The 27,062-nt window shown below is 32.0% G+C and overlaps 1 protein-coding gene across 1 annotated transcript; it reads left to right on the top strand.

The window, feature by feature from the left end:
• Window positions 1–3,339: 3,339 nt before the first annotated feature.
• On the top strand, window positions 3,340–27,062 carry LOC127709962 (uncharacterized). The gene is made up of 9 exons (XM_052215670.1): window positions 3,340–3,474; window positions 11,091–11,503; window positions 15,482–15,657; window positions 17,383–17,498; window positions 18,260–18,398; window positions 20,722–20,928; window positions 21,667–21,814; window positions 24,173–24,327; window positions 26,791–27,062. Exons 2-9 carry the CDS (start codon window positions 11,124–11,126, stop codon window positions 27,039–27,041), a joined length of 1,572 nt encoding a protein of 523 aa, XP_052071630.1. The 5' UTR covers window positions 3,340–3,474; window positions 11,091–11,123; the 3' UTR covers window positions 27,042–27,062.

The raw sequence follows: 27,062 nt of genomic DNA, 5'->3' as shown, positions 1-27,062 counted from the left end.
GCGAGGGAAGAACAAAAATTTGCTTCCACAAATTTGCAGATTTAACGTTGCTGTGCTGATATTTAGAGTAGTTATGAATATAATATGTTTTTTCAGCCGTGTATCACCTTCACTGGTTATCCAATGGATGGATCTGTTGTAGAGTTGTCACTTATTTAGACGTACTTATATATATATATATATATATATATATAAAGGATTTTTGTAGTAATATTTTATTTTGTACAAATAACATAAAGTAAGAGCAAATAATGTGAGTATAAAATAGGAAGACAAGAATGTCCCAGATTTTGAAACAATATCATCAAAAAGGTTCGTAAAATCTTGCACCTACCTTCATGTGTATGTTCTATAATTTCAATACGCCCTTCCAGTGCTTCATTCCTTGTTTTCAATGTATTGAATTGGTCTTTTGACTCGAGCTCTCTAACCTTCTTCTCCAACTTACTGCAACAACTCACGTCATTGTTTCCATGCAGTAATTGTTATCTGACAAGGTACCCCAACGTGAAACAAGAAAAGAAAAATATAGAACAGCATTTCCAACCTTGCCAAAAGGACCTTATGATAGTTTACAAAATGCAGTTCTTTATTTCATTTTATAATTTCTGTAATTTGAGGCCTGGAAACATTAAAGCAACAGCTGTGTCATGCAATATAACAATTAATTGATTTTTAAAGATATTTTTATGCTTTCAAGACTTAAAAAAATATATATGAAAGTAAGGGGATGTGGTATAATTTTCAATGAGACAGCTGTCAAAGAAAGTACAGTGACGATTATCAACTACAGGTCGAACAATGAGGAAACCCAATCACGTATAGCACGCTATAAAAGGAAAGGCCTAGGGTATAACAAAATGTGAAGCAATAAAAGACCGAAAACTAAAAGGCTGATAAAGACAGAAGACAACCACTAGACTAGAAGCTCCTGGTTTTAGACGGGCACATCGAGAATGTAAAGGGTTTAAGCATGTCTGTGAGCTTTCAACCCTCTCCTAACTTGAATCAGTGGTATAAGATTTTTGTTTATACAGCATTAGATCAAACGTAAAAATCAGTCAAAAGAAGTTGACAAAACAGATTGGTTCTCATCCTAACCATGACAGGATATCGAATCATTGGATTTTGTTTTAGTTTACTCTGACTAGAAGACGGTGCGATAAATCGTCATTTTTTTAATGCTATCCGTCATTCAGTCTTCTATATAACATATTAAAGTAATTTTAGTACTTATTGTTCATTACATACGATCCATAGTGCAAGTCCCCATATTAATCAGAGTCAGCGGAACAGGAGCGGGAGGACCATCCCCGATTTATTCAGTCAAAAACTGTAAACGGTAGAAAGCAATTTTATTAATTGCAGTTACGTATACAGTTTCGATATATCATCATAATTGGTATTTGCGACTCCCCTTTCTTCAACTAGTCATATTTTGAAAGTGAGAAAAGTCTTGTACCCTCCCACTTTTAAATTCAAATTACTCGAAATTATCTTCTGTTGCCAGTGTGTTTGATAGCATCACGATACATAAAGTTTGGTTTAACAAAAAACACTAACTAATATATTTACCGACCTTGAAGCAATACTATCATTTCGAAGTGTTGCTCTGTTCTAATCATTATAGAACATTAGTAAAGTAAAAGGTATAATAAGGCAACTTTTTGGTCCCTTGATTTTGAAAATCAATATTATACTTAATCTACCGAATAGCATCTTTCAGATGTTCATTAGATATCAGTATTTATATATATTTTTTATTCTGTCTACATTTTTTGCCTCAGTGTCTCAAACTTCTTGAATTTAGTGTAAAAACTGCAAACACTACAGAAATAGCCTCATTATGATAGCATGTCATTAACATTCAGATGTAAGCAAAGATTTTACCTAAAAAGATATTTTGCTAAGAAATGTATTTTACAAAGAAATTATTGTGTGTAAAATATCTTTTTGTGTAAAGTCGTAGCTCATATATATCTTGTCTAAAAATTATATACAAAATGGCAATGTTTTGTCAAGTATGTCCTTTTCAACAATTTTATGACATATCATAGTGACATCACAAATGACTTTTCTTTACTGTAGTGTCCAGATTATATCAACATGTTCATTCATCCTTAATATTAACACCATTTCGAAAGGCCTACATAATTTTACTATTTTTTTCAATTTTAAGGGCCTTGTAATGGCTCTAATCATACCTTCTCCTTTAATGTTGAAAATATTCACATGTCGTGGAATGGCAAAGTCCAACTATTGTTTGACTAAGGAGGAAGACCTTACTCAATCTGTTCAAAAAACGAACTGCTAGTACGATGAGCATTACTACATGTGATAGAATTTCATTTAGACTTTATTCCATTCCAATGTAAAATGAGAATTTGTTTTAAAAAATAACAACTTGTATAAAATGATATATTTTGCAATGATAAACATGAAAATCAAGTTAACAAAAAAGATGTACTGCTACCGTAATTCGTTGCATGATTAATTGATTGTTCTTTGCTTTACGCCCAGTCATAAATATTTCATGCATGTTCAGGACGGTGTATGGCATGAATTGTATATAGTTATTGTGTCACAGTCAAGTTTAATTCCATTCCCATGTAAAAATATTTGAGATTTTGCATTAACACACTTCCCATATGGAGAATCAAAAAAGAAAACAGGGAGCGAAGAACTGCCGAACGTTGTATGCCTGAAGTATTTCTGTCAAGCTTGGTTCCTATCAAATGTTAACTGAGCGATTTTGAGTTGCCGTGAAAAACTTCGCCATGGCGAAAAAATTCACAGGTAAAGCCCCAAAAATGTTTTGTGATGGAAAAGCCACAAATCAATACGATCAGTACGATAAAAAAAAATCTGTGGAAAAAGCCTAGCTGGTACACAAGGTGCTCAATTAAAGCTGGGACTATATTATGTCCCAGATTAAAGACATAAATATCAACAAGTTAATCGTCTTAATCTCGGTAACTCAGTAAGTAAGTAAGAAAATTTTATTTAATGTCGACAATTAACAATAAACATGAGCTGTAAATATCTCTTACAAAGATACAAGTAAAGAAACTACACGATTATTTATTCGCCAACGAACATGTCTTGATGTCTCCTACTCATTAACGGACAAAAAAGATACATATCTGAATAAATAGATTATTTTCATATCAAATGATCAGCAATAAGACCTAAAAAATAAATAATATGACATTTAACACATTTAACAGATGTTTACTGACCAAGTCTCGATGAAAGGTAAGTTGCGTTATATTGTTGAGTGTGTACTTGTTGGTCTATAGATATATTATATTTTGCCACCAAACGGTAGATAACCCATGGCAAAAATTAACACAGCCTGGCATCCTGACCCAATCTAATACTTGAATAACTTCGTCGAGCAGTGAGCCAGGATCCCAGGCTAAAATTAACAGACAAGACACTTTGACATGTGCACAACATTTGTGACATTACAAGGTGGATCATACGCCGTTGTTTAATTGAAACAACTCTGTCCTTCTCCTATTCCAATGAAATTGAGGATTGACATAAATGTCAAAATCCAGGATAAACATGCATGTCCATAAGGCATAACTGTTATTTTCCCCCTTAAAAAATCAACAGTAATATAAAGATAAACTGATGAAATGTACAGCTTATTTTATGTTGTTTTTTATTATATACATGTATATTATTATACAACACTGAAACTATTTGTTTGACTTTGGGCATGATTGTTTTACCCCAGTGTACCCAAATTAACAGTGTACAGGGGCGTAGCTAGGTATATAATAAACTGTAGGCACAAATTTCGGCAGGGGGTCTGAGCTGAGGGCCGTTCAAGGCCCCTAGCAGGTCCAGGGCAGAGCCCTGATAGGGGTTAAGGGGGCGAAGCCCCTTGACGGAAAACTGTTTTCAGCATTTAAGTTGCACAAAAAAACACAAAATTTACTGGTCATTTTATCATGATAATATACATGAAGAAAATTTCTAAGAATTATACATAATTTTACAATAACATCTGACTATGAATTAACCGGCAGTACAATCGGAAATAAAAAAAATAAAAATATTTACAATATGCATTGCCCAGCGTAGATCAGCGTAGCCCTTTAATTAAGCAGTACATCCTGTTTACTATTTTAATATCTATTCCTTTCTGATTGAGGATAATTGATATATACATATTGACGATCATTCATTAAAAAAATAGGCACGTAAACACTGAGACTACTATAAGATAAGATAAGATATTTTATTTCCAATTATGGGCCCCAAAGGGCATAAACATTACAACATCAATAATTTTTTCATAATACAATACAAACAATGAGATAAAAAAAAAAAAAAAAAGTTAAAAGAGAACTATTTAAGTTCTTAAAGAATACGTAGATAAAGAATCTGTAGTATGTTGTTTTTTTTAATACTAATGCATTTTATTGCAAGTGTGGTTGATATAGATAACAAACAAGCAGCCCAAAAAGAAAAAAAGAAAAATAGATATCCACATATGTATAGTACACAAAAAGTTGGATCAATTAAATATATAATAATTAGCCAAAAAGAAAGTAGAAATTAAACATGTCCATGACTCATCCTGTGTCAGCAGCAAATAGGAAAGCATTATGGTTTCCTAAAGGCAGCTGACACCAGGGGGCGATACCTTATGGGCCATAGGCATGTAAAATGTGTGTAAATGTCTCTTTCCTACCTGTATCAAAAGCAAACAAGGAAGCATCATAGGTAACTTGAATGCAGTTGATACCAGGGGACGATGCCTCAAGGATATAAGAGAACATTTGAATAAATAATATATCTTAACAATTATTTTTTTTTTTAATCGGCTAGTATGTTTGTGATATTCAGATGAATATAATTTTCTATGTCCAATCAAATGTATATACACACATAGATTTCCTTTAACTAATCTTCACTAAGGAAGATGTTTGTATATAAAATTACATATTATTTTAAGTAACTCAACATTTTCTACACTAAATAACCAGATAATTTTGCTTTGACTGTTCATATGATTAAAATAAGAATTATATTGTGCAATACTAGCTAACATACAATTTCTATCATCCTCAAATTTGTTACAATCAAATAGAAAATGAGCCTCATCTTCGACAGTATTGGAAGAACATTTATTACATATTCTGTTAATTCGGGGAATACCCTGATATCTACCTAATTCTATTTGTAATCTATGAGAAGATACACGTAATTTAGTAAAACTTCTTCTAAGTTCAAAATTCTTGATCAATGTTAGATATTTTTCAAAACCAAAATTTGTTTTATATAAAAGGTAGGTTTTCAGTTTACTGTCTGAAAATTTATCTATTTGTTTTTTCCAACAGCTAATAAACAATATTGATAGCTTGGTTTGTATATATTTCTTAAATTTGTATAAGGATTCACAAAATGGAGCATTTATGGCATTTGTATAGTCAATACCAAGTATTTTAAAAACAACATTTATTGAACCATACCATGATGTTATATTCATGTGATGTAGTGTCTTTGATTGTGTATATGCCTCTTTTAATAGAGGAAAATTATTACCTAAATTCTCTAATCTATACCAGTACAATAACATTCCTTTTATAATATTGAAATATATTGGAAATCTTCCAAGTTCAGATAACACTGCAGCATTTGTTGTTTTCTTGTGTACCCCAAGTATAAATTTACAAAATTTTATATGAAGTTTCTCACAGGGTAAACCTGAATATAATTTTTCAAAAGATATATCTTCCTTCTTACATTTAGAGGAAAGAGAATTAAACATCCCCCATATTTCGCTACCATATAATAAAATAGGTTTTACAGTGTGGTCAAAAACATGAATACTTGTTTTTACATCAGGATTAAGTGATAAAAGATCTTTCCTTAATTTGAAATGAGCTTTCAGGGATTTTTTGTATAGTTCATTTTGAGCATAACTGAATGAACCAGATGAGCTTAAATATAAACCTAGGTATTTGTATTTTGAAACACATTCCAGATTTATATTCTGAAATGTGAATATCTGTTTTACATGTCTGCCTGCCTTGTTGAAAATCAGCACCTTTGTCTTATTAGTATTCACATTGAGACACCAATCTTTGCAAAATTTATCAAGCATTCCCAGCTTTTCTCGTAGTCCTTCAGCTGATGTAGATAATAAAACAATATCATCAGCATACATTAAACAATGTAGATCTTTGTCATTGACATTAACTGGGTCTCTAGTATCTGACAAATATCTGGGCAAATCATTTATGAATATCTTGAATAAATTCAGACTGAGGTTGTCACCTTGTTTGACTCCAATATCTAATGGGAAAAAATCACTTACTTGATTTTGAATTTTGACACAAGATTTGCTAATTTCATACATACTTTTAATAATGTTATAAAAATAAGACCCAGCCCCAATATCTAGTAGTTTAATCTTGATCCCTGTATGTATAACAGTATCAAAAGCCTTCTGAAAATCAACAAAACAGGCAAACAGTCTACCTTCTTTTGAATTACAGTATTTGTTAATAAGACAGTTTAAAATAAACATATGATCTGCAGTTCTGGCTTTCCTTGTGAATCCAATTTGACTATCATGTATAATATTATGTTCCTGAAGAAATTTGTCCAGTCTTAGACTTAATATTCTATTAAAAAGCTTTCCAATTGCACTTGTTATTGTTATTCCTCTATAATTGTTAGGGTCACTTGTATCGTTGCTTTTAAAAATTGGTGTAATATAACCTTCAGCCCAAGATGTTGGGTATATACCTGAAGACAGACAAGTATTAAACATCTGTTGAAAACTTTTTAAAAGGAAAGTCTGTCCATTCTTTATCATATTATTACTAATGTTATCCAAGCCTGATGATTTATTGCATTTTAAGTGTGAAATGGCTTTGGATATTTCAGACTCAGTGATAACGGAGTCCAACTCGTTGAAACATTTTGAGTTTTCTAACTGTTTCAGTTTTTCACATAGCTCTGTATATCTACTTTGAAATTCACCTTTCAGTTGTGACAACTTTTGGAAATGTGATATCAAAGTTGATGGTTGTACTCCACACTTTTTTTTAGTTTCATTTTTTTCCTGTAGTTCATTAATTAAGTTCCAATACAGTTTTGGATTCTCTTCGTGCAAGGAGTCCAGCTGACTAATCAATGATTGTTTGTATTGTTTGTATTTATATTTCCTTAGTTTGGAGTATTCACGATTCAGTTTATAAAAGTGATTTTTGATAATTGGATCATATGGAAATCTTGAATAAATTTTTCCATAATTAAGCAAGTTAGTTCGAGCTTGTTGTAAACTTGCGTCAAACCACTTTTTGTTTTTTTGTTTGTTTGTGTGTTTTTTTAAAGGTCGTTTAAGTGATAGATTTGCTGCTGATAAAAAGATGTTTGAAAGTTTTGATGATGCTTCATCTACTGATGTCTGAGTAAATTGAATTGTGCTGTTGTTGAATTCTAGTATGTAGTTTTGTAGTGTATCTGAAGAAAGTGTTTCTTGAAATTTTATTGCTGAACAGTCAGTCCAGATATAATTAGGTGTCATATTTTTCAACTGGATTGGAATATCATTTTCTCCAGGAACACAATATTTTGCAGATAATTCCCACTCAAGTTTACAATGACAATCAGATAATGTGGGAATAAATCTGGATACTTTAAAATACAGTACATTTTCAAGAATTTCTTCCGACACAGCAACATAATCAACCACACTTGCACCATTGGGGGTATAGCAAGTAAAATTACCAAATGTATCACCAAGAACTCTGCCATTTAAAATTCTTATTTGTTTACTAATGCAAAAATCCAAAACTTCTTTGCCTCTTTGATCAATTTTTTGGTCTCGACTTTTTCTTGTCATAATGGTTTTGTCAGTAGGGTATGTATCAAAAATTGGAGTAAATTTTGAATCATCGTTTACTATAAAGTCATTTTCAGAGCCTATTCTGGCATTAAAATCTCCACATAACAAAATTTCACCCATTTTTTTATACTGAAAGATATCTTTTTCTATGCATTCAAAAACATCAGAAGAGAGTTCTTGGGTATATTTAGACGTAACAGGGGGGTTGTACAGTACACAAATAAATAGGTCACTTTTAAATCCAAAAAAGGATTTTTCTAATTTAATCCATTGATAATCTGGATTACTGTTAATCAATATTTTGACATGAGGTTTAACGTGACTTTTCTGTAGAATTGCTATACCCCCAAAATGACGGTTATTATTTGATAATTTTCTACATATTGGATGATAATGAAATTTACCAATATTGTGTATTTGGGAATTATATCCCACATGAGTTTCGACTAAAAAAACAATGTCGTAATTCTCTATATGTTTCAGAAAAAGGGGATCCTCTGCTTTATTCATGCCCTTTGAAAATAAGCCACCTATATTCCAATAACCAAATTTTACAGATGATTGGTTTGATTTTGGCATTTTGGTTGATACAATTAAATCTGGTATAAATAATAGAATAGATTTTCTATCTATAAAAAAAAAATAATAAAAATTTGTCTCTAAATAAAAGGAAGAGACAACAAGGAAAATATTCAGAAATGTAAATATTTGAAATAAGTAGATTTATTTAGAGGATAGTTTTTACAATGGTTTTCTAAATACAAATAGTCTATGATATAATGACAGATAATTTCTTTTCTATGTATCCTCTTTTAACTGAATAACTATTAAACTGATTTGGGTTGAATAACCTGATATCCTGGGTTAATTCAAGATCAAAAGTATGATTCAAATGTGAAAACTAAAAATAAAAATGAATAAAATAAAATAAAAAAGGCGAACTTTTATACCTAGCAGAGGTTACATATATATGACCATGTAATAGTGTGACTTCTTCACATAATGGCTGTTTCATTTGAAAAATCTATTCAAATGTGAATATGAATTTATCAGCCCAAAAAAAAGAAGAAATATATAAAGTTGTACATGTATATATAAATTATATGTAAATGACTTTAAACATGTTAAAGGAAGTCAACATAATGATATGGTAATATGTATAATATTAAAAAGCAAGGTATTCATGATGACCTCTGCCACTATATATTAATACTATCCTTTGGACTACACATCGACCATTCATCTTTTGATTCTTAAACCTTCACCCTTCCCCGGCCACACAAACATATACACAAACACAGTCGATGCCTCATGCAGAAGTTCTGTTCAGACTATCTAACAAAATTCAAGAAATTCATATTTTCTGATATCCTGTACTGTAAAATCCCTACCTGCTTAGGAATTTGAATAATTATGGTCATTACATGCAGATCTGAGTTTACTCGAAGTAACTGAAAGCTAGTTGATTGATTGATTAATAAACGTCCAGTGGCAAATAGTTCATGCATGTTCAGGACAAAAACAAATTTACAATAAATACAGCTGGTAGCTAGGTCCTGTAATAGGGGTTGTCGAGGATGAAGGTCTGGAAATTTGGAAATGTCATGCATTGGAAAATGAGGGTTTATAGGATAGGAACAGAAATTACCACCTACGAACCCCTCCAAGAGTTGTTGCAAGTGTTCTTAGCGTGCAGAGAGCGTGGCATTCTCTCTACACTAGGCATCAGATGTAACATCCCCCTTCTGATCAGATGTGACTGCGTATTTATACATCCTGCACAGCCAAATGGACGCCCAACTTTGGTAAGGGTTTTATTGTAGGTCAGATGAAGACCAAGTGGAAAGCTAGTTGAAAGCCAACAACAACTAATTAAAAAAAATCATGTATCTAAGAATAAAATGTCAGGGTTTGATAGAAGTGAAATGATCTGAACCAAAGTTCTAGTTTTTAGTTTCTATATAAGGTGGAATATATTGACATTCAATTCTATCCAATACTCCATTCACTAAGGATGATAGACTAGTGTACAAATGACATTTAATAATTAAAGAGTTTTGACGACTTCATGTGCATCTACAGATAACGTTGTTTATTATTTTTTTTATTTGTGAAAAAATCATTTGTAGGCACATGTCTAAAGTGCCTAACGGCAGCTATACCCCTGGTGTATAAAAAACAAATTTTCTTGCATCACAACAAGGATTTATTATTTCAAATTCAATGTTTTTTGTAATATTTGAATGACCACTCACAGGCTCTTTGATAAAGGATTTGGATATTATTTTTCTCATTTTTTGCACCGAATATTCAATTATGTTTTTATACCACATTCTTAATTTTACCTTGTTTTGGGTGAATCTAGCACCATGATCAACTCTGATACAAATTCCCTCATCTTAAACCCAAATTTTAAGTATACGTACATATATATCACTTGTATGTAAGAAAATTTAATCTCATTTTCATAATTAAGTGTGGACAATTCCAGGTGTCCAAGAGTAAACTACCAATCCAACCTACAGAGAGAAACTGACCAAATATCATATAGGATTATGACAACAAGGTGCTTCGAATTCCAACTCTTAATTTTGCATAATTGTCATAGTACTTGAACATCTTTTTACCTTGATTAATGAGTTTGACTAGGGAATCCAGTTCACATGGAATAACATGAAATAAAGAAGCAGTTTTACAAAATGAATTTTAGGCTTGAAAGGTATATTTCTACCTGTTTGCACAAAACTCGACAATTACCAGTCTTTCGTTTAAGCGTCAACACATTTGAAATGAAAAATTGCCAACGCATTGCATGAATAAAACACCTTACCATCTACTCTTTGACCATTATCATGATTATAGATTAGCTGTATCAAAGATGACCACATACATGTACATAATCACTAAACATGATTTATCACTGGAAGCACCAATTGATTGTTACCCTTTTTGAGCAACTGGGTTCACCCCAAATTTTGGTGGGATTTGTGTCGGTCTTGATACTTTTGTATTTCCTTCCCATATGACGTTTTGTGGACTTGTTTGCCTTTTTGTTTTTATCTTTTGATCGTTGTGCTGTCTTCTTCTTTGACTTATATTGCCCCTTTGTATCTTCTATTATTTTGAAGATGTACTTTGTAAATAGTGTTAAATTATATGCATAGCTTTTTAGTATTGATATAAATGAGTAAGAACATATAAATCTTTGTTGTAGTTTTCTTTCAACAAGAAGTTTCAAACATGTCAAATGGATACAGAAGAAATTGAACACGATATAGAATTAATTAGTGAGTGGCCAGTAACCCAAGATGCTAAACCACTCTACAAAGGTTCTTTTAAAGCTGATAGAAATTTGCAAAACTGGCCAAATGAAGGTGAAGTTGATTCAAAGAGAACAATTGGTTATTCAAATGAAGTTGTGGTGAGAAGTAGCAAGCAAAAAAGGAGTATAGAAGTGCAGGTTTTAGACTCTCATCCGAAAAGAAGTAAATACAGTGGAGAAAAAGAAAGTCTTGCAAACACTGCTTTAGCTAAATGGTGGAGACGTAACCAATCTCAATGTGGAACCAAAGATACTGCAGCTGTTAAAGGATGTCATCCACATACATTAATAAAGGTGATTGCAAGGTATAATATCTATAATGATTTTAGGATTGTAATACTGATGATGCTATGTTATTGTTTTTTTCTTATATATTTTGTAGTTGTTAGATGCATATATGGATATTTTTAGTTGATCACCATTCAGGTCCAGACTTATTTGGTTAAGCACTTTTAAAAAAGTCTAAAGCATTTCCCTGTACAAATGCTGTATAGCATGTAAAGTCTACGTAAAATATTAAAAAAACAAAGAGCTGCACCATGAGGGCATGATACGTCTGTCGCTTTTTTCAATGCATAAAGTTCCATAACTCTTCAATGTCATATAAAAAATTTATAAGAAAAACTAAAGGGAGCTTATTTTAATAGATATAAACCAGTCACCAAAGTTTCATGAAAACTGCTCAAAGCATTTTTGAGTTATTGTCCAAAAACTAGAAAAATCCCCCCTTTTTAGCTCACCTGGCCCAAAGGGCCAAGTGAGATTTTCTCATTACTTGGCGTCCATCGTCCGTCGTCACCCTCGTCGTCGGTAACTTTTACAAAAATCTTCTCCTCTGAAACTATTGTGCCAAATTTAAGCAAACTTGGCCATAATCATTATTGGGGTATCTAGTTTAAAAAATGTGTCTGATGACTCCACCCGCCCACCAAGATGGCCGACATGGCTAAAAAAAGAACATAGGGGTAAAATTCAAGTTTTGTCTTATTATTTTGAAAACTGTTATAAATAGAGAAAATCAGACTGAAGCAGAAATGTTCAGAATGCTGAGCTCTACCAATTGTCCATATGCGACAAAACTGTCAGACGACTTCTTATAGGAGTTATTGCCCTTAAATGACAAATTTTACCATTATTTGTCGAGCCTGTGACTTTAGTCGCAGAAAGCTATCATAGGGATAGTGATAGGGATAGGCGGCGTTAACTAACTTCTTAAAAGCATTAACTAACTTCTTAAAAGCTTTATATTTTAGAAGGTGGAAGACCTGGATGCTTCATACTTTGTATAGAGATGCCTTATGTTACGAAGTTTCCGTCTGTCACATGTTGATTGTCCTTGACCTCATTTTCATGGTTCAGTGACTACTTGAAAAAAAAGTTTAGATTTTTTGTAATGTTAATTTCTCTCTTATTATGAGTAATAGGATAACTATATTTAGTATGTGCGTACCTTGCAAGGTCCTCATGCCCGTCACACAGTTTTCACTTGACCTCAACCTCATTTCATGGATCAGTGAACAAGGTTAAGTTTTGGTGGTCAAGTCCATATCTCAGATACTATAAGCAATAGGTCTACTATATTTGGTGTATGGAATGATTGTAAGGTGTACATGTACATGTCCAACTGGCAGGTGTCATCTGACCATGACCTCATTTTCATGGTTCAGTGGTCAAAGTTCAGTTTTTGAGTTTTGGTCTTTTTTTCTAATACTATATGCGATAGGTCAAATATATTTGGTGTATGGAAATATTTTATGATGTACATGTCAGTCTTGCAGGTTTTATTTGACCTTGACCTCATTTTCACAGTTCATTGCTCAGTGTTAAGTTTTTGTGTTTTGGTCTGTTTTTCTTAAACTATAAGCAATAGGTCAACTATATTTGTTGTATGGAAGGATTGTAAGCTGTACATGTCTGCCTGGCATGGTTCATCTGACCTTGACCTCATTTTCATGGTTCATTGGTAAATGTTTAGTTTTCTTGGTTGAGTCTGTTTCTTAGAAACTATAAGCAATAGGTCAACTATATTTAGTGTATTGAATGATTGTAAGGTGTACATCTATTTCTTGTTTGGTTTATATGACCTTGACCTCATTTTCTTGGATCAAGTTAAGTTTATGTGATAGTTGTAGTAAAGCTTTATATTTAGGACTATCAACATAATATCAATGGTTAGTAAAGAAGGAGAAACATTTCAGCGTGTGCACTCTTGTTTTTATTTTTGCCTACTATCTTGAAAACTATAATAGATACAGAGAAACTTAAAATGAAAAAATGATCAGCAAGACAAGTTCTACAAATAAGTTTCCATTTTGAAATTGTCAGTTGACTCCTTATTAGAGTTATTACCCTTTGATGACGATTTTTACCAATTTTTTTGTGTTTTTTGCTTATATCTTAAAAATTATTATAGATAGATAGAAACTTAAATAAGCAAAAATGATCAGCAAGACAAGATCTACAATTAAGATAATTATGGAGGAAGTCGTCTGACGACTTCTTATGGAGTTATTGCTCTTTAATGACGATTTTCACTGTTTTTTTTGCGTTTTGCCTTATATGATAAAAATTATAATAGATAAATAGACACATTAAATCACAAAAATGATCAGCAAGGCAATATCTACTAACAAGTCAAATTTTGCCGATAAAGTTAGTAGACTGTCACTCTTTATAGGAGTGATTGCCCTTAAATGAGGATTTTTTTTTACCCTCTTTTGTGTTTTAAGCTAAAACTAAAGAAGATAGAGAGAAACTAAACAGACTAAATGATCAGCAATACAAGATCAACAAAACAGATTTTTTTGTCATCATTCTATTCTCGTCTTACAATGTTGGAGAGTGTCCTTTTTGAATATGCACATAGACCAAGGTGAGCATCATAGGCTCTTTAGAGCTTCTAGTTTATGAATAAAATCCTATAACTCAGACATGTCAGAAATGTAAAATAAAAAATTTATAAAATTCAAAATACATCAATAGATATAAACAATTCACCAAAGTTTCATGAAAATTGGTTAAAGCATTTTTGAGGTATTGTCTGACATGTTGACAACAGACGGACAGACAGACAGACAATGGTATAAAAACTGAAATAACTTTACCTACCTATACCTACAATGTACCCTGCTTTTTCTGCCAGAAGGCAGGAAACAAGATTATAATTTTTTGGGGCCTAAGTATAGTTTTTTGTTTGGCAATAAATGAAAAAAATTGGAGAAATACTTCACAAATTTTTATATGCTACTTATTGTTGTCTCCTTAATGTATTCCCTTGATAAAATATGAGCAATTGTCCATACATACAATAAAACCCTGTTTAAAGAAGGCAGATATAACAATCTCACTACATATACATGTACAGACCATTTAGATGAATATATATTTTACCACATGGTAACTGCATTGAGGTAGATCCACATTGCTGAGTGTTTTGAATATATTTGATATTGGTGAATTGTACAAAATATTAGTAGACTACAACCTAATTCTCTAAAGATTTTAGACAATGTCTAAACTTTAATTAGACATTAATTTCTGAATTTTTGGAAAATGACTGAGTTCTTTTTGTGTGAGTTATCTGGAAAGTTTACATATTTCCATGCTATCACATTGATGAACCAGAGAATGGCATTAAAACTTAAAGTCATTGAAAATTGATGAAATGTTGATTGTTTTAAAAATTAGTTGAGTAAGTATGAATTGGCTGAGAATCTAGGACAATAGGATAAAATTGAGAATGGAAATGGGGAATGTGTCAAAGAGACAACAACCCGACCATAGAGCAGACAACAGCTGAAGGCCACCAATGGGTCTTCAATGCAACGAGAAACTCCCGCACCCGGAGGCGTCCTTCAGCTGGCCCTAAACAAATATGTATACTAGTTCAGTGATAATGGACGTCATACTAAACTCCAAATTATACACAAGAAACTAAAATTAAAAATGATACAAGACTAACAAAGGCCAGAGGCTCCTGACTTGGGACAGGCGCAAAAATGCGGCGGGGTTAAACATGTTTTTTGAGATCTCAACCCTCCCCCTATACCTCTAGCCAATATAGAAAAAAACAAACGTACAACAGTATGCACAGTAAAACTCAGTTTAAGAGAATGCAGATAAAAAAGAGTACAAAGCTAGAGCTCTTAGAAATGAAACTAACATTCCAAAGTATTTGTATCAAATATGTACATCTCAAGTAACCTCTTTTACAATATTGATGAGAAAGGGAGAAGGATAATCCCCGATATTTGTAAATTTTCTTTGACTTTTGTATATTGCAGGTCACCAGCTGGCAAACAATTCATTGGTGATGAAATACAGAGGTTAAGAAAGCAGTTAATTCAAGGGTCAGCTTCAGCAGATGTAAATGCTGCGCTGGGGTCTTTTCTAGAGAAACAGGGTGATATTACAGAGGCAATATATCACCTTGAGAATGCAGTTAAAGGAGACCCAGATGGTAAATTGTTATTTAGACAATTAATTACTTTAATACACAATTTATGTGGATATTTTTACATAATTATATATTTTTAAGTGGGGAAAAAGACCCAAGTAAGGAGTTAGCATTTTCACTGCATAGGACATTACTGGGGCTATATAATAGGAGAGTTGTGGTTAGTTGTTGCTTCAATGTGACGGTTGAAAAAGTTGTATCACGTGACATTTTATTATATATCTGCCAATTTTTTCACACAGGCGAAATAAGTAAATTGAATGATTTTAATAGATTTCCACTTAAAAGTTCAACCACACTTTTCTATTTTGACCCCTCACCCTGATGAAAACTTACTGTAAGGTGACATCACCCTTATGTTGATGTTTTCATGCAGACAATGTTGTATCCATGCCAACACTGCATAGATATCTGACGCTATTACATGACTTTTGTGAGTAAAATGATATCGGACACGGAAAAACAGACTATCTCAAAACTGAAGTATATTACAAATGCATGACATTCACTAAACTTGTCAATCCTGGATTTGTTTTATTTGCAAAAAAATTATTTTCCCCAGGTAAATGTAAAATTGTTAAAATTTGAAACTTTTATTTCTGTAGAATATAAGTGTGATGACCATATTTTTTAAGTCTTATATTGAATGTCTATACATTTAAGTGTCTTTCAGGAAAATTTCTGAATTTTTTTCATACATATAAATGTTAGTTTCTATCCATTAATACATGCATGTAACATAAATGTTTGATTATAAATGTTTGTTACAACAGGGAATGTAGAATTGCTGTCCTTTATTGACATTCTTAGACAACCAGATTGCTAATGCATATTTTCTCATATAAATGATCAACCAATTTGGCGGGCGACCATGCGACCTGACATCTCATTTAGAATGACCTGTGACGTTTAAAAATGTTCAAACCCCCAAAAAAATAAAAGTGACCTGGTGACCTGAGGCAATTTAAACTCGACCTTGTAACCTTAGGGGGTACCTCACTGGAGCCTTAGCTCTAGACAAAAGTTCTCACTATTTTGCCTTGAAGTTTTAAATAAATGGAAATTAGTTTGTAAATTGACTAATATTGATATTATTATATGAACAAGGGTTTAATTGCAAACATCAACAATATATATTTTATATAAAAACATGATACTTATTTCATTTTGCTTGACATGTCTTTATGGAATAAATATTCAATGGAAACTGCCTACTATAGACTAAAACTTTAGGAACTCTAAATTACCTTAGTCAACTTTAAAAGGTTTATCTCAGCTCAACTATTCCAGAAAGAGTTGCAATCTAGCTTTAGCACAATTATATTATTTATAAATTGAAAAGTAATATTCAATATGCATCATTTGAAGGTGCTGATGCCAAAAACACTGGATACTGGATAAATTGACTATGAAATTACTAATTGGAAATTTACTGACTGATAAACAAGTACAATCTATATGTAATATCTTGAAATTTGGGTCAAGTAAATGCATCCTTCAATGATTTGGAAAAACAACAAGAAGTACTTTTACTAGAAATTGTAAACATATCCTGTTTTGAATAGGTGAACAATCATTTATGCATTTCATAAGTTTAAGTATTTTAAGAAATGTACCAACATGTTAATTATTTCATTTCCTTACAGATAGTATCAGTAGTACTTTTCCTGTATTATTGATAAAAATAAAAGCGAACTTAAATGTCAAGGTAGTTTATAAATATTTCAGAAAAAGAATATAAATGGTTATTACAGAAATTGAAAAGAATTTTGAAAATCAAGACAATACAAGAAGAAGGTGTGCAAAGAGTCCAACCAGGAGTAGAGTTCCCCTCAAATAAACAGGTAGTCTGTACAGACATGGTTGGAATTTTAAGACAAACCAATTCAGTTCTTGTCTTTATCTATTTTTAAAATTTTCTTAATTTCAGATTTGTAATGACTAAATGCTTTGAAATTTCCTACCAATATTTTTGACACACAATTTTAGGAATTTTTTTCAATTTTCACAGGGTTAGGTATAGTTGCTGTTCATAGATATTTTTAATCTTTGTTAGTTAAGATGATTATCTGTTCTAGTATATTATCTTTCCTTGTGATATAACAGCTTTGATTTTTGTAATCAACAGATTGTGTGGTAGAAACTATATGTATACCACTTGCATTCACATTGCTTACATAAAAATCTATTCAATTTGCACTCAATTTAAAAATAAGGAGTTGTGGTATGATAATTGAGACGACTATCCTGAAAAAAGGATGTTAAAAACTATGATTACCATATGCAAAGCTATACAAGTTCAACATTGACACTATACTGCTTATGTTTTTATGCCCCACCTAGGGGCATTATGTTTTTCAGTCTGTGTGTCCGTTCGTTCGTCTGTCCGTCTGTCCCGCTTCAGGTTAAAGTTTTTGGTCAAGGTAGTTTTTGATGAAGTTGAAGTCCAATCAACTTGAAACTTAGTACACATGTTCCCTATGATATGATCTTTCTAATTTTAATGCCAAATTAGAGTTTCGACCCCAATTTCACGGTCCACTGAACATAGAAAATGATAGTGCAAGTGGGGCAACCGTGTACTATGGACACATTCTTGTTATAGGTTGAAAGAAGATCAGCAAATGATTTGACAGTAGAAGATTTCTACCACAATTATGAATGTACTAGTACTCCAGTAATAATAACAAATGTGCAGATGACCAGAGTACCATGGACACTAAATCATGTTAAAGAAATAGCTGGTGGGTAGAACCAATATACCAATCTTTGATCAGTTGATAATAATTTATTGCAGTCTTTTAATTTTTCCAGTGTGTGGTTTTTTGTGTGCAAAAAAGTGGTTTCCAATGCTAAATCCAATACACAGGATTGCAAACTTGCTTGGATATATGATAACATACAATGAGAGGAAGATCCCTATTGATGTTGATGTTGATGTTATTTTGTCTATTTGTTCAATAATTATTTTTTTTGCCATGTTGGCTTCTTATTTTTCTATTCAATATTTTAATATGACGTGCTTCATTCACTTGTAAACAACACCGTGATAAAATTCTCGATATATCTATACTTAGCGCAGACTCAGAGATGTACAATATAATGGCTGTTAAAATATACCTCCCACGTAAATCCACATGTATCGTAACCTATGTGCAAACGCTATGAAGATTTCATTGTGTTAAAAATTGCAATTGAAAAAACCCTACAGAACCATTATTCTTATTCTGAGGCATAACAAAAAGAATTAATGCATTAGAGCTCGGAAAAATGTACAAAATCGAAATAAAATAAAATTCCACGAAATTCCATTAATGTTTTTGGCGCATTAACGTCGTTTCAAAACATGACGTCATACGATTGAAAACGTCAAAGCTGAAGGTTTTTCTGTTGCGTTAACCCTCCAAGTTCTGATAATATTGCATTAAGATGAATTTGAGGTAGGTGTTGTTTTTTTTTTTTTTTCTATTTTGTTGCATTATTTGCACATTCACTGATTTCAGCAAGTCAATATGGCGGCTCCTTAGTAACAAAATGTCAACAGTGAATTTAATGGTAGCTTACGAGAAAAAAATGTAAATTTAAAATGACAAATGTTAGGTTTGAGAAATAAAACAATTTTTTCTAGTGGTCATTTAAGAAATAATTCATGCAAGCCACAGATTTATCAGAATTTTTTAGATTTATCTAACAGGGGGTAAAATAAAACAGCCACACACACGGCAAACCCACCCTTGCCTCATTTTTTTAATGACCGTATTTGTCCTATTAGAATCGAAATAATTCATGGAAGCCATAGATTTGTTGTAAATTTACACATGGCCTGGGCCGTGATATTCATTCATTTTATCCCTCGCTATCACTCAGGATAAAATTCGAATATCACGGCCCAGGCCATGTGTAAATTTCCAACAAATCTATGGCTTCCATGAATTATTTCTTAAATTAATCTATTCAGACATTTTGAAATTGAAAGAAGGGAAATAGCAACTTAATTCCTGGCACAAAATTCCAACACACCTGTCAAAAGCTAAAGCAAATAAAAGTAACAGTGTCTTTATTGCTGTCCTTCATCTCAATGACACAGTGAGCCTTCAACACACAACAAAACCTCATACCTCAACGCAAGTTCAAGATGGTACCTAGAACGAAATTCCTAGATGTCAATAAACTTAACCAACATATTAAAGTCTAACACAGAAATAGAGTAATATTAATATAAATTACAGATTATAATGAACAAAGAAATCTAATAAATACTCTTATAATTTTCCAGACATTTTCAGAAATGATACTTACATTATGATGCCCACAGGGTACATCAATATATCTGCTAGATTATTTGGCATGAAAAAATTGTATCAATTGGGATGGATTTGCATACCTGTAAATAAGTTTCTCTAATTCTATGGAAATTTATCCCTTTCCGAACCCATTGTATAAAAAAATTTAATCAACGTGTGGTTGCCGGTGATCTCAAAAGATCATTGGATGATTTTAAGGGTCATAACCTTTTTAGCTAACTGGATGAATCAAAATATGCTAACAGGTGTTAATGAAATTGACAACTTCGTGGAATGTGGAAGGCACTCGAAGGGGATTTTAGTTTAGCAAAAAAGGAAAATTTATTTTTTATTCATTAGAGAAACAGATTCTTACATAGTTACTCGTGGATTATCGAATTTATCCAATCTCGATAGTTAAATTGATAATTTAACTATCTCGATTGGATAAATCCGATAATCCACTGGTATCAATGTAAGAATCTATATATAAATACATAGACTGGAAGAAAAAGGGTGAAGAAGTGCACATGATATGTGAACATTTTATATGTACTTCTTTAAGGAGAAATTATCTTAAGAAATACTACTGTAAAAGTAGGAAAACATACAACTCATTTAGCTGGGAAACTTTCTACTTCCTGCACACAACACAAGAGTCAAATAATGTTACTGTAAATGAAAGGAATGACTATGGTGTATTACAGTAATTCATAACACATAAACTTCATAAATTTAACTTAATTGTATTATTCTCATGGCAACCTTTGTTTTGTTTGTATAGGAAACTGTACTGTTACCCTTAAGAAACCAGTAAAACAGTCAGTAGAATGGGCAAGATTAGAGAACAGTCTGACAGTACAGGTGTCGAAATACATTAATCAGATTATAAATAATAGAATGGATGATCCTTTGTACCTGTTTGACTGGAGTCTACCTATCAACTGTCCACCATTAGCAGAAGAGTTGACCATACCAAAGTATTTTGCAGGTAAGCAAGTAGCCTTATGGGAATTGTTTGTCATAACTATGCCATACTGTTTCAAGTTGTTTTGTCATGTTTTATAATCAATCCCTCTGTTTTTCTTTCTGCTTCTTACTAGACTGTCGGGAAAATATCCATGAACAATATGGTATTACACTTTACTTAAATCATAAATTTTTCATTCTAAATAATAACCAAAAGACAACAACACCTTTAAGTGCCACACCTTTCTGTTTATTTAGGTCTACATGTTTCACCACATGATTGGTGTCTTTCCGGTCCGTCCATCTGGTCTTGTTAGCACTCTCATGTGTACAATTCTTGCCAAAAGAGTTATGCCCCTTGGAAATATTAATTATATGGAAAATTGCATTGTTAGCACTTTCACATGTACAATTCTTGTCAGATTTTTATGAAACTTATATCCTAGGTTTATATTAGCAATGTCTCGGACGAGTTTGAAAATCAGTGACGATCAATTATTTTTAAAAGAGTTATGCCCCTTGGAAATATTAATTATATGGAAAATAGCATTGTTAGCGCTCTCACATGTACAATTCTTGGCAGATTTTTATGAAACTTATATCATAGGTGTGTATCAGCAATGTCTCAGGTGAGTTTGAATCAATGCCTATCAATTATTTTTAAAAGATGTGTACAATGCTTGCCAGATTTTTATGAAACACCTGTTCATCTACACATGGGTGGACCTTTTAAAAAAATTTGAATTTCGTAAGTTTTTAGGTGACTTCCTACAACGGACTAAAGAAGGAAGTTTATATAAAGACAGTTGGCCAAGCTTGTTTGTAGCACCAGAGGGAATCACTAGCGAACTACATGTTGATGCTTTTGGTTCCAATTTTTGGATGGCACTATTTCAAGGAAAGAAAAGGTACAGTTGAAAATTAAGAGGTAGAAAACATGGAGAATGAATCAAGTTGGCTACTTTAGCATGTTTAAAACGTGTTATCTCTCCTGTTCAATTTGCTAAATGTAGATCAAATCACAACTTTAGTTTTTTTTTTCCCACATGTATGGATGTTCCATGTATATGGAAAAATTTTGTAGCGATAGTAGGTATTTCTGTTTGGTATTAAATTAATAGTTAAGATCCATCTTGTTACATCTGGTGATCGGTTTATTTGGCAATCGCCAATGGCAGTCAGCAGGGTTTAAGAACATCCGTTGTTCGACCTGCTAGTCAAATGCGTTTTGTTAAAATATACTTTTTCACTTTTTTGGTCTTTTGGAAAATGTTGTTTGTGCTGTATTTAGACCCCCTACCAAGAAATTTGTTTTGCATGCACACGTATAAAAATTGCGGTTTTTATCCAACTCAATCATAGGTTTGAACGTTGTTTTCAATTTAGACTTGTGTATTATGTTAGGTATATAGGTAAACAGTTTTATTGTAAGCATGAATTACTCCACATAATGCTATTTTTCAAGACTGAAAGACACTATTATTCCACTTGAGTTCAAGTTACTCACTGTATTATGATTCTGACTTACCGTTATATATATATATATATATACATAATTTTTCCTGCAAAGAAGCTACCATTTTTTTTCAAAGGACTTTTTGATATTCGTAAAAGCAATTGCAAGATCTTTTGAATTTGAATACAAAAAAAACTGTTATTTTCATGTAAATCTTGCATTTCTTCTAGAAAAAATTTCTGATTCTTATCTTTACAAAGGGACAAAATAAATGTTTTTACCACAAAAAAACTTAAAGGGGCATTAGCTGTCAAATTCATGTTCACCGATTTGACTCAAATTCTCATATTTGATTTATAACCTACTAAAACGTATATCCAACTTACAAAAAAGTCTAAAATGAACAATTAACAATGTATGGACTCGATTCTAGGTATCCGCTATTTTAGTCTAGACGCCATCTACTTAACCATTGAGGTGACCTCCGAAGACTGCAGACAGTAGTCATATAAACATAAATATAGATAGCGAACACGCGCAATTGAATTTTTCCAGGTCTGTTTGATTTCATATTATAGGTTAAACAAATATGTTAATCATCATTTTTACCTATATAAGAATTAGTTTTTGTGGATTGAATCAGTCAACCAAATGGTTTACCCTTGTTTCACTGTCAATGTTGACATTTTTTTCCTTTTAATAGCTGAACACGCCTAGTTCATGCGTAACCCATCTCTATCTTAGGGGTTAGATAAAAGGTCAACTGAATACGGATTCAATGAGGCTGAATTATTCACCAGCGCGATGTTTCTTAGTTGATTTTGACAAAATTGAACCAAACTGGCTGCATAAAGAGAATTATTATTTCACTACATGTAATGATATGTATTTTACTTTCATAAATGATTGAACAAGAAAAAAATATATTTAAATTATTTTTATATCTCGTAGCTAATGCCCCTTTCAGAAATGAAAATGTTGGAAAATGCAATAATATAGCAAAATAATTATAATGTTTTGATGTGTGCTGTCAAATATTTTTTTACCATATAAGTTAGACGTCTTTACATCCATTTGTTCATCTGTCATTATCTGGTTAAAGTTTGGTTTAAGGTAGTATAGCATGAAGTTAATGTCACGTCTACTTGAAACTTAGCATTAATGTTCATTATGATGTGAAATATTAATAATATATATGCCAAAATAAGGGGGTTATGGTAAGCCATGGACACATGCATATTCTTGTTTCTATATGAACAAAGTTGTTGACTTAGTATTACACTTGTTTAAGTTGTTATAACTACAGGGTATACTGATTAAGAAATGCAATTTATTGCATCACATATTATACAATAGCAAATTTGAACAGATAATGATTTGAACAAATGTCTAGGCCATGAACTGGTAAGTATATCAATCAAAATACATTTGATCTGTATTTCATTTCATCAGTCCACTTTTTAAAATGTTTCTGTTAATATACAAATTGAAGCTAATGTAGATTGATTGGGCTATATTAGCTCAAATGTGTGTAACAAAAATTATCTCCCTTTGAAATTTTTATTGATATTTTTGTTTCTTTTTTATTATTCAGAACTGCAATCTAAAACTTTACAGGCATAATTTATAAAGATAAGAGAATACTTTGTTTACATTTTAAAAATATTTGACTATTTTTCTTTATTATGACATCCCGTACCACTTCTTCTTGTTTTTATAAAGGGAGATAATTTTGTATAGCTCAATTGAGCAAATTTATATAAAGTTGTAGATCTCCTGTTTTTACAATGTTTATTATGTTCTTTTACAGATGGGTGTTTTTTCCACAATCTGATGTACCTTATTTATACCCAGAGTATGAGCATAGTTTAGACCCTGTATTTGCTGTTGACCTATCAAAGCCAGACCTTACCAGATATCCACTGTTACAGCTCACTACACCTATGGAATGTGTTCTAGAAGCAGGTAGATTTGTATTTCTATTTCAAAGAGAGAGATTTACAACAGTGAATTATGTAGAATATGGTTTATAGAAGGAGGGAGATATACTGGTTTATATTTGTTCTTCTGTATGTGTTTGTCAGTCCTTCTGTTCCATAAGTTTTTTATGCCCCCGCCTTAGCGGTGGGGGCATTAAGTTTTACCCTTGTCCGTCTGTACGTACGTACGTCCCAAAATTCCGTTCTCTAACTTGAGTTTGCCTCAACCAAATGTTATGAAACTTATACACAATGCTTATTACCACAAAATACAGATCAAGTTTGAATTTTGGTGGCGTCACTTTAACCGTTCTAGAGTTATGTCCCTTTATAAATGGAAAAATTGCAAAATTTTTAGTTTCTGTTCTCTAACTTAAGTTTGCCTCAACCAAATGTTATGAAACTTATACACAATGCTGATTTCCACAAAACACAGATCAAGTTTGAATTTTAACCGTTCTAGAGTTATGCCCCTTTATAAATGGAAAAATTGCGAAATTTTTATTTTCTTCTATATATCAAGTAATTTTTAAAAAATTGGAGTTATCTTCCTTTATCCATGATTATAGTTGAATCAACTGCAATCAATGCTTTATACAATTTAATGTTTAATTTTTACTTCCACTGATAAAACACAGATCAAGTTGAATTTGGGTAGTGTCACTTTAACCATTATTGAGTTATGCCCCTTTATTAATCGAAAGATTGCAAAATTTTAAGTTTCCATTCTGTAACTTAAGTTTGCCCCAACCAAACATTATGAAACCTATACACAATATTCATTACCACAAAACTAAAATCAAGTACAAATTTTTTTTGTTTCTGTTTTCTAACTTTAGTTTCCCTCAACCAAATGTTATGAAACTTATACACAATGCTTATTACTACATAATACAGATTAAGTACGAAATTTGGTGGCGACACTTTTACCATTCTTGAGTAATGTCCCTTTATAAACATAGAAAATTGCTGAATTTTTCGTTTCCTTTCTCTAACTTTAGTTTGTCTCAACCAAATGTTATAAAACTTATACCCAACCGTTCTAGAGTTATACGTGTTTACAAATAGAAATTGCTGAATTTTTAGTTTCTGTTCTCTACTTAAGTTAGCCTCAACCAATTTTTATGAGACTTACACACAATGCTTATTACACACAATGCTTATTACTACAAACTCAGATCAAGTTCAAATTTGGGTAGCGTCACTTTTACCGTTCTTCAGTTATGTCCCTTTATAACTATATGATATGCAAGCGGGGGCATCATCTGTGTCCACATGTGGACACTATCCACATTTATTTTATTATATCCCAGAAGGAGAGGGTGAACTGGTACCATGATATTTTTGTCACACTTTCTAAGGAACTGCAAATCAGAGCTTTATACCCCCACCCCAGAAGGAGGGAGGTATACTTCCCTCTGTCCTTTCGTCTTTCTGGCTGTCCTCCCATCTGACTGTGTTTTGTCAGTTCCTCCATCCGTCCTATGAAACTTTACTCAGGAACCAAAAATCAAAGGTTTCTTAAATTTGGTATAAAGCCTAACGTGAGTATGCTTTACTGTGTAATCTATTTTTCGATTCATTTCTCTACAACTTCCTGTTTACTGAATACTTGTATATTCTTTCACATAATAGCCATATTTGAAATTTTTGTCATTTTTCTCAGTAACTACAAATCGGAGCTATCTGAAATTGGGAATCAAGCTTCATGGCCTACTTCGATTCGTCCAACTTGGGTTGACTAGAGTTATAAAATCAGTGTAAATGCGCATGTGCGCACCCTTCCCGAAACGAAGTAAAAACTCTTCTCGAGTTGACTCTCAAAATAGGGGATATAAATATAGCAGCAGTAGTTAATTTTCTTTTTATAGACGTCGCTAATAAACAACATGTTTAAATTTGTAACATTATTAAATTAAAGAAGTTTTATCATTTAAGTAAACTCGACAGACTCTACCAACCCGAGTTGGACAAATCGATGTGATCATGCTATACTATGTGATGTGTATTCACATTAATTACTCATCAACTTCCTAGTGGTGGTATCATTTATGAGCAATAGCTCAGCAGTTCAACTTGTTTGCACAAAAACTGAACACATTTTTACTCTTCTAGAATTGTTTCTTGTAGAAAGTTACGTCTGATCATTTTTAACTTACCAGTATGCTGATCTCATGGTTGCATTTTGTCTTGAGCATTGGAGGTAATGGGTTCAATCCTCAACTTCAAAAGAAAAATATAAAATTTGTATTTGCTTATTTTGTGCGAATCTTTTAGCATTTATGACTAAAAGCAAAGATGGATGGCTCAGTGTCAGAAAATGAGACATCTGACTCAGCATTTCAGTATATTTTAAAGTAGGATACATACATCATAAACATGTTATTGTAAAAGTTACCTCTGCAGATCAAGCATTCAATACTAAGACGATCAATTTTATCTATTACAGGTGATGTTTTGTTTGTACCTGCTGGATGTCCTCATCGTGTAGAGAACCTGGAAACATCAGTAGCTATCTCATCCAATTTTGTTGATCAGTCAAACTTTACTCGAGTAAAACAGGAGTTAAAAATAAATGCACTTATAGACATCAGATCAGAAGAACTTCTTCAGCAGTTTAATGATGAAAACTTTAATGATCAAATGGATCTGCATATACAGGACAAAATCTTTTGTAAATATAAAGATGTGAAAAACTGATCATTAAAATTTTTAGAAAAA

This window comes from Mytilus californianus, unplaced genomic scaffold (genome assembly GCF_021869535.1).
Source record: "Mytilus californianus isolate M0D057914Y unplaced genomic scaffold, xbMytCali1.0.p SCAF_7, whole genome shotgun sequence".
Taxonomy (NCBI): domain Eukaryota; kingdom Metazoa; phylum Mollusca; class Bivalvia; order Mytilida; family Mytilidae; genus Mytilus; species Mytilus californianus.
The sequence above is the reverse complement of the archived record's forward strand: the minus strand, read 5'-3'. Positions and strand labels throughout refer to the sequence as shown.